The sequence below is a fragment of the Lygodium microphyllum genome, chromosome 11 (assembly GCF_053477565.2).
Source record: "Lygodium microphyllum isolate KBCC chromosome 11, Lygodium_microphyllum_v1.1.10, whole genome shotgun sequence".
NCBI classification, from domain to species: domain Eukaryota; kingdom Viridiplantae; phylum Streptophyta; class Polypodiopsida; order Schizaeales; family Lygodiaceae; genus Lygodium; species Lygodium microphyllum.
The window spans coordinates 107,738,988-107,752,892 of NC_141145.1; the positions used below are offsets into that span (position 1 = coordinate 107,738,988).

At 42.6% G+C, this 13,905-nt stretch overlaps 1 protein-coding gene across 10 annotated transcripts in view; it reads right to left on the reverse strand.

Annotated features, from left to right (window-relative positions):
* LOC148029206 (calcium-transporting ATPase 4, plasma membrane-type-like) overlaps window positions 1-13,905 on the reverse strand; it is a 235,347-nt gene that overhangs the window by 198,719 nt on the left and 22,723 nt on the right. For 7 of the 10 annotated variants that reach the window (XR_015692390.1, XM_087687972.1, XM_087687970.1 and 4 more), the window contains 3 exons: window positions 8,365-8,478; window positions 7,826-7,931; window positions 7,281-7,594 (listed from right to left, as the gene is read on the reverse strand). Coding sequence is in view for 6 of the 10 variants with exons in the window: in XM_087687972.1 (XP_087544098.1) it covers window positions 7,281-7,594; window positions 7,826-7,931; window positions 8,365-8,388 (444 nt within the window). In the remaining 4 variants the exon portion in view is untranslated. Of the gene's footprint in view, window positions 1-7,280; window positions 7,595-7,825; window positions 7,932-8,364; window positions 8,479-13,905 lie in introns of those variants that run through there. The other 3 variants (XM_087687974.1, XM_087687973.1, XM_087687975.1) reach the window with 2 other exon arrangements.

Here is a 13,905-nt window from a genome sequence, read left to right on the forward strand (position 1 = left end):
ACTACTTCTCAATCTTTTGAGTTTACTTCCACTTTTCCGCAAGATATTGGCGATGCTCAAGATGAAGGAACTCTTCATACTAAGTATTGGTTCATAAGCCCTAAAGAGGGTAGTTTTTTCTTTTTGAACTCAAGAAAAGGTAAGCAAAAGATGCAAGATTCTATGGTGAGTGCTCCATCTTTTCCTTAACTTTTACATGTCATGGTCAATTTGATTTTGGTGATTCATCTATTTCTTCATTTGCATTTAATGAACAAAAGGAACCTAACACATTTCCCACAACTACACAAATGACAAATCCATTTAATCTCCCACCCATCCCACCCACTAGTTCCGTTGCACCTTCCTTTTAACCTCCATTAAGTGCACCTCTCATGCCTTCACACATCACAACGAGGGGTCCTTCACCCTTAGGCACGCCTTTTAGGACCTCGTTTTTATCTCAGCCAGGTGGTGTCTCCGGATTAGTTGGTACCATGGTCTGCCTCCATGGCATTACCTAGAGGACCTTCTAGTCATTTTGATGTGCCCCAACTAACTGTTGGACAGGGCTTATGTGTCCCAATGCCTCCACCTCCACCTCCACCGACACTTTATGAAAGCATTCATGTTCCAATGCCTCCACATCAATCGGTACCCACCACTGGACGCTATCGTTCTATTTCTGCCACCCACCTCCTCTTACTTATCCCCCTCCACCACCTCCTTATCCATCATATTTCACTTATCTGACACCTCATGCTTCTTCCTCCACATCAACCAAATATGCCTTTGATGATAAGACTCATTTTAACAAGTCAAACTTCACTACTTGGTCAAATTTAATGAGGCGTGTCCTTGACTCACAGAACCTATGGGATCTTGTATAAGGGTTGGAACCCCAACCTAATCTTGCACTTGTTCCATGAGAGGTTGACCGCTCATGGAAGGCTAGGAATGCCTCCGCCATTGTCGAGCTAATACAAGGCCTATTACTTGAATTTCATTCATAGCTTCAGCATTTTGACTTAGCATCCAAGCATTGGGCACACTTGATTGATCACTATGTGGCTCATCGCATCAATTTGGATCATGAGCTCCAAAACTTTAAGATCATTGACCAAGATTACTTGAAAGTCAACTTGGTTGAGTATCGGCACCTTCTTGACAAGTTCTCTTCCACGTGGGCTCCTAAGTCCTTGGACAATCAGGTCACATTGTTTCTAAACAAGGCTACCAAGGAAATACTTTCCTTTTCTGCAACAAGTGATCTTACAGTCCACTATGTCCACATTCTATAAATTGGGTGTCACCTATTGCAATATACACAGCTATTCGATTAGTTTCATAGTCTAACCTCCACAGAGGGGGCTCTTGTTGCTTCTTATCAGAAGGGGCCACAATGAAAGGGTAAACAAAATCAAAAACAGACTCAAAGTCAAAATCAAACTAGTGAGACCCAAGGAAACTCCCAATCATCTCTCAAACCTTGGTGGTAGAATGTACCAAAGAAAAATCAATATTATCAACATTGTCAAAAGGGTGGCTACTTTTACAACGAATGTCACAACAAGTTACAAAAGCTAAGACTCAAGCCCACACCTCTCAGTCGAAAGTGGCAACCCTCAATAGGGGCAGTGGCGAGGCCAAACCCATGCTAATACCGGTCAGCCATCACAATTGACAACATTCTCAATGCTAGAGGGCTTGTTTGACTGGTCTCCAAAGGCCCACATCGTCTCCATGGAGACATTTGAGGATACAAGTCATGTTCACATGTGAGAGTTGCCTCCTGATAAGGTGACTACAAAGGCCCACTCATCACAGCCGTATACTTCTACTACTCCCTAGATTGTGGACAATGGAGCTACCCATTACATAACCCCCATCGCAAACATTTTTATTTCTCGAGCCCCTATAGCTAGGAAAGTCCAAGTTGGAAACAAGTCCTCGATCAAGATTCAAAGTCACGATCACATCAATTTTACCACCTACCATGGCTCGGATCACGCTACGTTGGATGATATATACTATGTCCCCCAGCTTAGTGTGAACTTGTTATCCGTTCAACAACTTTTCCGATTGGGTTGAGCAGTCTTCTTCACAACGACCATAGTCGAGGCCTTAACTCTCATATTGGTTTAGTGATTGCTTGCAGCGGTGAGACACAACCTAGCGGCCTATACCACAAGACACAATTCTTGTCCGAATTGATAGCTCAGGGCTCAAAGTTTTGCCGCTTCCAATCTTTAGCCACTATATGAAAGTCTACAAGCACTTAGCGTCTTTGGCATTTTCTCTTATGACATCTTGAATACAACTCTCTTTATGAGTTGTCGCATCAACAAATGGTCGATGGCCTTCCATGCCTGAAGCTATTGTGGGACATCTATAAAGCTTGTCAACTCGAGAAATAGTACCATATTCCATTCCCCTGGCAATCTATACAAAGAGCTGAGGTGCCTCTTTGATTATTTCATGTTGATCTTTGTGTGCCGACATCCACCGCTGCCTTGAATGGTACACTCTACTTCTTTTGTGGATGATCATTCTCACTATATGTTGATGTACTTTCTCGAGCATAAGTCTAATGCCTTCATATATTTTTCTACTTGGGTGTTGCTGGTGTATAGCTAGACTCATCATTGTGTAGAATGCATGAGGAGCAATAGTGAGGGCGAGTTCACCTCCCACGAGTTTTTGGAGTTTCTACAAGAGCATGGCATCTCACGCCAGCTTACCTCTACCAACTCCCCTTCCTAGAATGGAGTCGTAGAGCATAGCAACCGGAACATCATGAACATGGCATGCTCTACGCTATTCACAACAAAGCTTCCTGAGCGCCTTTGGGTCAAGGTTGTTAACACTTCAAGGTACATCCTCAACCAATACCCAATTGCAATTGTCCCTCAAAGAACGTATGAGATATTTTTTTAGCTCTCAACTTGTAGTTTCCACTTTAGAGTCTTTGGGGGTCGTGCCTACACACACAACCCTAATGATACAATAGGCGAGCTCACTCCCCAAGTTAATCTCCTAATTTTGTAGGATACTCCTCTGAAGCAAAAGCCTATCGTATGTTTGATCCTCAAATGAACAAGGTGATCATTAGGAGAGATGGTGTTTGATGAGAGGAACATTGTGTAGTCTTCTATACCGAATTCCAAGCCCTTTCCTCACATTATTCCCTCGAAGATAGTGCCTTCTTAGCCAGGCCTACTATCTGCTCCTAACCCACCTATAGATTCTTCAGCTCATAGGCCCCCTCTGCAAGACCTCTTACCTCACTGGTACTAGCAGACCATGCACGATTCAAGGATCCTTCCACCGGATTCCACTCCAAAGGGCCCTAAAAGATCTGCCTAACTTGCATCCAAGGCTTTATTTGCGATGCTATTTATAGCTGATTACGTAGCACATTTTGAGCTAAATAGTTGACAAAAAGCTCTTCAAGACCCCCAATGGCGAGAGGCCAAGGAAAAGGAGTTAGAGTATTGACCGAAATGAGACTTAGACCTTGGTGGATTATCCGAGCAACAAGAAAGTCATCCGAACAAAGTGGATTTTTAGGACTAAGCTAAAGGCTGATGGAACTTGGCTCGCCTTGTGATGCAAAGGTTTCAAGAGAAGAAAGGATGCAAAGGTTTCAAGAGAAGAAAGGTATTGACTATGAAGAGACCTTTGCTCATACTGCACAGTTGACATCTTTTCGTCTGTTGGTTGCACTAACCACTCACTATGGTTGGCCGATCTCTCAAACGGACATCAAAGTGCCTTTCTGAATAGTTATTTGGAGGGGGAGTCTATGTAGAGCAACCTTCCAAATTTTCTTTTGCTGACTGAAAAGATATCTTTCGCTTGCGAAAAGCTCTTTACAGGCTGAAGCAAGCACTGTGGTCTTGGTTCCAGCAAACGATGAGTTCCTCCAAACTCACATATACCATTCTACCACTTATAACCCGAACTTATATATCCATACTACTTTAGAGAGAGTCAGCTATATCATGTTGTACATAGATGATTTACTTATAGCTGGCTCAAATTTTGCTACCATAGCAGAAATTAACACCCAGCTTTGTTCTACTTTTGAGATGATTGGTTCTTGTCTTATTTTTTAGGGATGGAGGTAGTTCGATCTCGGGGAAGTATTTTATGTCACAACAAAAGTGCGCTCTTCATTAGTGGACCAGTATTGCATGGATCAGACACGGCATGCCTCTTTATCCCACTAACCATCTTTCTAAGAATATCCTTGATCAGCCCTTCGACAAGCACATATATAGATCAATAGTAGGGAAACTTCTTTGGTTGATCCACACTAGGCCAAATTCAGCTTACTCAATTAGTTTGTATTTCATTGCACCTAAGATGTCACATTGGATTACATGTCTTCGTGTTTTGAAATATTTGCAGTGTACCTATTCTTATGACTTAACTTATGATTCTGGTTTATATTTGCAGGGATACACTAACTCTGACTGGGTAGGAGATCCTTACACCCGATGTTCCCATGGCACCTACCTCTTTACCTTGGGCATGGCACCCATCTCTTGGGCAAGCCCTAAGCAAGAGACAATAGCAGCTTCCATACCAAGGCTAAGTATCAGGCTCTCTTTTACAGTACCATAGAGATGACCTACTTGAGGAGCTTACTGATAGCACTTCAGTTTTCATGCGACTCTCCCACTGTTGTCTACTAAGACAATCAGAGTACCATGGCCCTTGCAAACAATCAGATCATTAGATCACAAACACGACATATAGGGATCCACTTCCACTTCACAAAAGAGCAAGTTGAGCTAGGCACCATCCACCTAGAGTTTTTTCCTTCCTCCAACAATTTTGCAAACATATTGACAAGGCAGTCAAGTGTTACAATATATTCTGTCCAGGATTAGCTCGGATACACCCTCCCCTAGTTTTTCAACTTGATGGGGAGAGGGTGGTTCCCTCCAACTTTCACTTCCAGTTTGAGAGAGGGCGGCTTTCTTCTCTTGGTGGTGAAAAGATGTTATTTATAGTTTCTTTTTCAAACATTATATATTTTGTATTTTGTATCTTCATCCACATCATCAAGATGACATGATTGTAAAAGGGCACTTGGGAAAGTAAACAACTCCCTTGCGAGAGCACTATCCAAGTGGCACCGTTGCATATTATTTTGCATGAGCATAACCAAATCTGCATTGTCTCTTACATAACTCTAGTGTATTGGCATTCTATCCTTGTAAACATGCATCTGTGCGGGTTTATCCTTTCTCGATCTTTTGAAGCGATCGAATATGGATTCCCCATATTCTCAACATTGCACATGGTAATCTCCCTTGCTTGCTTAGCCTCACTAGCTTGCTTTCTACACATCTTTTTTGCCTCTCCACATACCCATCATATTTGCTTCATATATCCCCCTCTTCCTTCATCGTCAACATCCAATAGTGGTAGGGTTGCTTGCTTATTTTGAAAAAGTCTTTGGGTCTAGCTACTAGACTACTAGTCTCCCGAAGTTACAATCTAGCTTGTAGCTAGGATCGTGGCTCATGCCGTTATGTATGCTGCGCTCCACCCCCACCATCGTACTTGCTCACCCCTCACCACCTCTCCCCCGATGACACAGCGTTCTCCACCCTCAACTCTCCCCAACTCTCTCCCCCGATGACACAGCGTTCTCCACCCTCAACTCTCTCCCCCGATGACACAGCGTTCTCCACCCTCCCCCCCCGCCTTCTACTTTGGCATTGCCCCGCCTACTCCCCCCCCCCCGCGTTCTGGCCCATTACACCTCCCTCGCCCTCTGTTTCCGCCCACCCCCCCCCCTCCGCCTTCTGCTCCGTCCCCAAGCGCCACTTCCGCCAGTCACCCTACTCTTCTTCCTCGAACTAGCGATAAAGTATCGCCAGCTTGTGGAAGACTTTGGACGGCTCTTCGACACTGTCTTTCCCGCCTCTTTCGTGGACACAATGACAGCCACAGGAGTCCCAAAGGTACGGGTGGCAGTGAAAGAGACAAAGAATATACCACAGTTTCTAGAGGTTGAGACAGGAGGACACTCCTTCAAGCAGTAGGTCATTGTGATTGGGCAACCAGAGCAGTGCCTGTGTTGCCATGACTTTGGGCATCTGGAAGCAAAGTGCACGCGCTTTGGAGCTAAGGTGGCTTTGCCGACAAGCCCACAGGTGGACGCGGATGGCTTTACATGGGTCCAGAGACGACAGGGAGGGCCGCAGCCAAAAACCCCTCAGACACAGCCACGGCAGCAGGGTGCAGGAGGGTGAGCGTCGCCCCCCCGACAAAACACCACGCCCCCCCCCCCCCTCCCCGTCCCACCCGATAGGACCACAGGCCTACACATCCACCCCCCCACGGAGGTGTCACAGGCCGCCTCACCCGAGGGCCCACATCCCCCACCCCCCCTGACCTGTCCACAGCCCCCCCTTCCAAAGCTACCAGGCCCCCCCCCCCCCCCCCACAACCGCCGTGTGCATCCGACCACCCCACCATCCCTAGATCCTCCCCCTCCCCACCATCACCCCCGCCGACCAGACCCCCTAATCCCCACCCAGCATAGGTCACCCCCCCCCCAACACACAGGAGGTGAGGAGCCACATACGCCAACATCCTCCACTCACCGGTAGTCTAGCCCCCCTTCCCCTCCCCACACAGCCACCAGCTCATCCGTCCATGCGGCCCGTCACATTTTCCCGAGACAGGCGCAGCTGCTACCACAAGAGTTTTTTCACTTGTTTTTGTGTTTTCTGTGCTACCACAGTCTGTGATTTGCTGTACAATTGTTTTCGTGTTTTCTGTGGTAGAGTATTTATTTTCAACCTCTACGTTGCGATTAGAGGTATGGGAGATCATTGGTAGCCTCACAAGTTAGCACATGTGGAAGGCATGTTACTAGATAATTTTCAATGGAGAGAGTCTCTCTTTGTGTGCCACCTTGGCAGAGCTCCATCATCCATTGTTCACTCCCTCAACAGCCGCTTGACACCAATGGGAGCTTCAGCAACAGTTCCTTCACACTTGGGGGGGCCATGACATATTCTTCACCTCACATGCTGGCAACCTTCAATGGTGTTATACTCCACCATGGCTCTTTCCTAATCATCACAATGATTGACTTGAGTGGCCTTGTATATATTATTTGATTTGATCTGTAGATAACTAGTCACACCTGTTTGGAGAGGAGCTCATCTCCAAAAGCTCATCAAAAAAACATCCCCTTTTGTACCCTTATATCTTCAACATCTATATCAGCAACATACAAGCATGTACCTAATACACTAGAAAAGTGAACATACCCAAAACGGTTTGACCTTGCTCACTGGATATGTGTTCTCACCAAAATCTGCAGCTCGAGCAATCAAATCTTCAATGCTTCCATCTATACCTTTTTTAGGATCGACTCTTAAAATCTTAGCTATATCAGTCACACCACCATATTTGTCAAGATTATCAGGATTATTATCAAATTTGGCAATGTCTTCTGTAGTTAACCCAAATCTTTTTCCTGGAGGTATTACAGGTTCAGGATTCACTGCAATAATGGCTGGTTTAGCAGGTTTTGCATGTCCTTCAAGAGATCGATGCCCTTCAAGGGGTTGCTGCATTTGAACTGCAAAAGAACACACATCAATCCAATTAGTCACACAAAGAATCTTACAAAAACTTACGTGCCAGTCTAATCTGATAAAGCAATGAATAGACCTCAGTTTACTGCAGTTCAGTTATTCAATGTACATAGTAACAATTAACGTCATCATATATTGACATGGGCTCTATAATAACAATCTATCTAAGCTCAATAAGCTGCAATTCAACAAACTCATGCTGGTAACCACCCTACCATTTGGTTTAATGTCGACAGAAGATCCCTTTTGATGTGATATTTCTGCAGTGTCAGGTGATATATTACCATGACTTAGTGCTTCAGCTCTATCTCTTAAGGATGCCTGCACAAAGTTATCCAGAAATGTAAGTGCACAGTTTGCCTTCTTACTCTAGGCTCCAGTTTCGTTCATGAATCAATCCCCAATAATGCATTACAACCTCCTCTTTGGTTTGTGAATTAAAACTACCTATAAGAAAAATATGATGATGATGAGACCAACATAATCATGTTTGTTTCAACAATGTATTGACCTTTCTTTATTTTCTCATCTAGTTTTATCCTTTGAGATTGAACTCATCATTTTACACCCATGAGAGTGCTCTTGGTAATTAACTTGCTTGACAAGTTAATTCCATCTATGTTTTATGCCCTGCACAAGAGGGCTCTAGTAACTTGCCTTGTGAAGCCTAATAGAACGGCTCTGCCTACTATGAGAGTAATCAATTCTCCAGTTTCTCTGAAATAAACAAACTGGTCCTTTGAAGAATACTTACTGGGGAATCGTGATCAAAAAGCATTTTGTCCAAGTTTTTGTAGGAGCACCAATATTCACCACAAAAGATGAAGAATGTCAAAGAAGCACAGCCATTTGGTGTGAATCCTCCTCCCTACATCCATGCAAAGGTGAGAAAATAAACATCTAGATTAGTGATAGGTCATAAGATGGATACAATTTAGCGGCCAGATAAGAAAAAAAAGCTTCAAGCTACTTCATAAAATGGTGGCACTGAAAAATCTCATTATATAATCGTAGCAGTGATACCCAAAATTTCAATTAGAGGTCTGAATGAGAAAGGCACATTCTTTCTGAAAGATTGAGGCAAGTAGAGATTGAGAATGAGGCATGAAATATATTTATTGATCTACATTTAGAAGAGCCACAACAAAGCAAAAAAGATATGAACTTTTTTTAATTTGTCTTTTTCTTTTAAGAAGAGAACAATGTTCTTCAAAATCTTAAGATGTACTCGAAACATATACCAAAATGGAAAAATTTGCGTAAAGTTCAAAAACAGTCCACCTACAGGTTGGACAGCAATGGAACAAAAACAATAATACGCACTATTATCCAACCTTAATCTTTAAAACGCACAGCAACCAAGATTCAAAATGCAAGTTAGAGTACCAATATCAAGTTAGAATGCATGCAAAAATAGGAACGTTGAAACCAGCCTTCCTTCGGTGGAGGGGTGGTAATAACCTGATTATAACTTAATTACAACAAGCAATAATTAATGAAATGCTGAAACACAAACATTTACCGATCAATCTTGGACATCGGACACTCCATTGGTCCAAAACTACAATGGGACTCCTTCAATCCCCTTCACAATCCAAAAGCCTTTTGTTATCAATAATGACCAGCAAGTCTTCAAATTGATTTGCCCCTTGAATTGCTCAAGAAATTGGTCTTCACTGACTCCTTGGGAAATGAAATCTGCCCCAAATTCGAATGTTGGCAAGTCCCTCGTTGAATCCTGTTGAGAATTAATTCTCAGTCCTCAAAAATTCAAGTCTTGAGGCTTCAATCTCCTAGCACACCTCCCGCCCAATGGATCTCCAATTTGTTCCACGGCCTTTTGGAATGAGGTGAATCAATCCCTCAAACAACCTCTCCAACATATCTCCAAATGACAAAATCTCCAAAAATGCTACTAAAAGTTCTATATTGATCACATCCGAATAGATCAAAAAGAAAGCCTTGTCCAAACAATCCTCCCTAGAGACTTCTCTAATTATAATGCCAAAAAAGCGTCCAAGATCTCCTCCTCTGAAAATGGGACCATCAAATGTCTCCTCATGCTCTCTGTGACCACTAGCCTGGTGCTCTGCCACACCATTTCTCTATCTATCTCAAAGCCCAAAAGCCTTGCTGTCATTGAACCCAACAAGACAGTATAATAATCCGTGGCCACCTGATCACACAGTGTACAATTCCACTAGTGAGGCATCAATTGAGATTATGGAAAGGGGAAGAAAATCCCACCCATTTTGCATACAAAGAATAAGATCTTTGAGGCCAACAAATATGTCGAGTGTATGGATGAAGCTTATGCTAAAGTAAAGATAGCTCTCCAATAGACTCAAGACAAGCAAAATGAAGCAGCTAACTGTCACCCCGCAAGGATTTGGCATTTGATGATTGGGTCATGTTATGCCTTGAAAAGGCCAGGTTAAAGAAGATGAAGAGTAAAGAGTGTCTTTTTCCTAAACTTAGCACGAGGGATTATGGGCCTTTTCAACTGTTGCAAAGGATCAATGAGGTGGCTTACAAGTTGAAGCTACTTGATCATTGGAAGATTCACAATGCTTTTCATGTGAGTTTTCCTAGGTCTTTCAATGGTGATGTGCCTAAGGATATGAGTGATGAGATGTAGCCAAAGGCTGAGGAACTTAATGAAATCTTAGTTCCTAAGTAGATACTGGCATATAAGAAAAAGAGGGTAAAGTTTCCCATTGCTATTTGGTGAATTTTCAAAACTACGCACCACTTCATGCAAAATGGATGGAGGAGGATGACTTAGTAGAATCATCTCATGTGTTACAACTTTACCCTAATGCTTTTCAATTGGATCCAACTTTGGTCCAAGCTCAATCAAGCTCAATAGAGCGCAAATTTAGAGCATTGCATGAGGCTCAAGATAGGGGCCGAGCTTCTACTTCTTTGATACAGATATGCTCACATATCTAGAGGCTATTTGGAGATCTTTCAGAGTCCATGCGGGTACTTATTTGATCAGTCTACTTAGATGCTTATGTTTCTGTAGTTTATGCTTGGTTACTTACTAGTGCAATGAGTACAATTTTGATAGCTATGGATTTGTACAATTGTGATTGGTTGTATACTAGTGTAATAACGACCAGCTTGAAAGAAAATGCACATTGCCAAAACATGGAGTAACCACAATATGTTTGGTTAGTTACTTTGAAACATGTATGAATAATTGTATATTGATAGTACATGGAGTAACAACAGCATTCTTGGTATGACCAACCGTACACAATACATGCAATAACAGCAATATGCGTGGTTGCTGCAAAACATGCACTAACGACAATATGCTTGGTTGCTGAAAAATATGCATTGGTCATTTTGTATGCCATGTTGGATCTTAACTAGGTGCAATTGGGGTGTACAGGCTATACAGTACAAGTTCATTAAATTGACAGTTTGCACCTTAAAATTGAGTTACATTGAAAGTTTCACCCAATAAGCAGCTCACTTAGGGCACTTAAGTTATTCAACAAGTAGTGAGCTAAAGTTTCCTGTAGTGAGCAGTTCACTTAGGAATAATGACTAAGTCATTAATGAGTCCTACATCAAAAACGAGATCTAATTAAGAAGTTGTTGGTTACTCATTCAAAAAGCTTATCTTGGCTATTTGGGACTCCTTCTCTCTCACTTTGAGCAACCCAAGTTTGGAAACAACCATTCTTTTCTTCTTTGCTACAAAAATTGTAATTTCAGCTGTGGAATATGTGCTGGCAGCATAGATGGAGTATGGACAACAACCAATCTTCCCCTCCTAGCATGTGGAGTCCATTGGGCAGCCTTGTAACTCCATATATAGCAAGGTATATTGCTTTTTTTGAATTAAATATCAGAAAAACGCACTATTACAATACTACGGGCTAAGATCCTCTTCTCTCCTCTAAGATCTCAAGTCTAATGCACTTTCTAGGCAACTTTGTCACGAAGAAAGCGATGTTCTCCCAATTTCATTGGGAACAATCCCTCTCTTTTACAAGAGGAACAATGTGGGATTGCATGGAAACTATACAAGATTGTTGTCTAGGCGAATGCTTCATGAAATTGGGTTCAAATACTGACTGTAATTTTTAGGGTTTGGTGGACTGAAGCATTTGTTTGCATTTTTGAACACTCTACAATTGGTTAGAGGCCCACATTGAAGATGTCAATGTCATTGTGCACTCATGGATTAGTCGTGTCACGAGAAATCACTAAAATACAACCATTTTTAATCAATTTTGAGTATACATCAATAATCCAAAGAAAGGGGCACCAAGTTTTGGGGACAACACGTGTCATGTGTGGTATCGGAGCACTCTAGCTCCAATTGTGTGTGGATTTTTCTTGCTGAATTTACTGCTAAGCTAAATAAAGTGTTTGCTAAATGTGGTCTACTGCCCTTTGGGCTTGCAATGGGTGGTTCCAGAAAGACTTGCAAATCGACTACCGAATGCAAAGAATTGATGGATACTAATAAATGCTTTGCATGTGAATAGAAAGGAAACCTGGCAAGGGACTATCCCAATAGGTAGAAAGTTGAAAAGGCTAAAATTAAGGGAGATTCCAAGGGCAAAAAAGCCCAAATCATTGGTTGGCTTAGTCCATGATGTGGTGGTAGATCGACCTAATGATGATGCTACGAAACTTTGCAAAGCATGGGTTAAGATTAGAGATCATCAAGCATTGATCTTCTTTGATCATATACATGGCTGCCCGTCTAAGCATCAAAGAGGACAAGATCAGTTCCATGGGGAGAGCGGTATGGCATGCAAGGGGCACGCAAAGAGTTTGATCGATTTCATAGTGCGACCTCCATAGAGGGATCTCTCATTATTTCTTGTCAGAAGAGGCAGCAAGGGCAAGAAAAGAAAACTGAAAATCAAACTCAAACTCAGAAAGCTAGTGAGTAACAAGGAAACTCCCAATCTTCCTTAAAACTCAAGTAGCAAAATGTACCAGCAAAGAAGGGACAGCAAGGGCAAGAAAAGAAAACTCAAAATCAAACTCAAACTCAAAACTAAGCTAGTGAGTCACAAGGGAACTCCCAATCTTCCTTAAAACTCAAGTAGCAAAATGTACCAAAGCAAAACAAATATTGCCAACATTGTTAAACGGCTGGTCACTTTGACAACGTGTCGATCAAAGGCAAGAGATACCCAATCCCAACCTAAGACTCAAACCCCCACCCCTAAGTTAGGTAAACCCCACCAAGGGAGGCAAGGTCGTAGCAAACAAAATAAAGGGCAATCACACGGCCATACCCACACTACCACCACTAGTCAACCATCACAACCAATTTCATTCTCAACTCCAAAGGGCATGTCTAACTGCTCTACTAGACATGAGGTACACATTGTCTCCTTATAGACATCAAAGACTATGATCTTATTTCATATTCATGAGTTACCTCCTAATGAGAAGGTGCCACAAAGGCCCACTCTACCTCACCAAGTACATCTTTCCTTGTTTGGATCATGGATACTGGAGCCACCCATCATATGACCCTAATTCAAGACATTTTTGTCTCCGGAGCCTATGCAACCAAGAATATCTGGTTTGGAAACTACTCCTCGATCGAAATTCACAGTTTATATTTCATCAAGTTTGATATTGACAAGGATTAGGATCTTGCCTCGCTGGTCAATATATATTATGTCTCCCAACTTGGGGTGAATCTTTTGTCCATTCAACAACTTTGTTGATTGAGACGAGCAGTTTTTTTAATTGCGGCCACAGTTGAAGTCATAGATTATCAGATTGGTTTAGTGATTGCTCACAGCAAAGCACAACCTAGTGGCCTATACATGATGACTCGATTTCTTTCCCATACGCTAATAGCCTATTGCCTAGGTAGACAATATGAGAGCGAAGCGCGACACCCAATGCAATAGACTGAAAGAGTGTAAGCTGAAACTACAAGGTACAGCCCTTAAACCTTAGGGTTGTAGGGGGTGTTCACACTCGAACACGATAAGTGCCCGTAAGTGTGTGACATAAGCACATACGAAATAAGACCACAAGTCTCGGGGGAAAAACTTCTCCTATCGAGAGTAAAAAGTGCCCCAGTGTCCTACTGATCACCGACACTCCTATGTAAGCATAGGCGTAAGTGAGGCATAAGTGAAATACCCGACAAACCCCCTTGGAGTGAAGAGTGATCAAGAGTACAAGGATCATCCGCCACCAAAGAAGATCAAATTTAAAGCATTGTGAAATGCTGCAAGTCACGAGAAGAGCTTTGGTGAAGATGTCTGCCACATTATTGGTGGTAAGACAATAGACA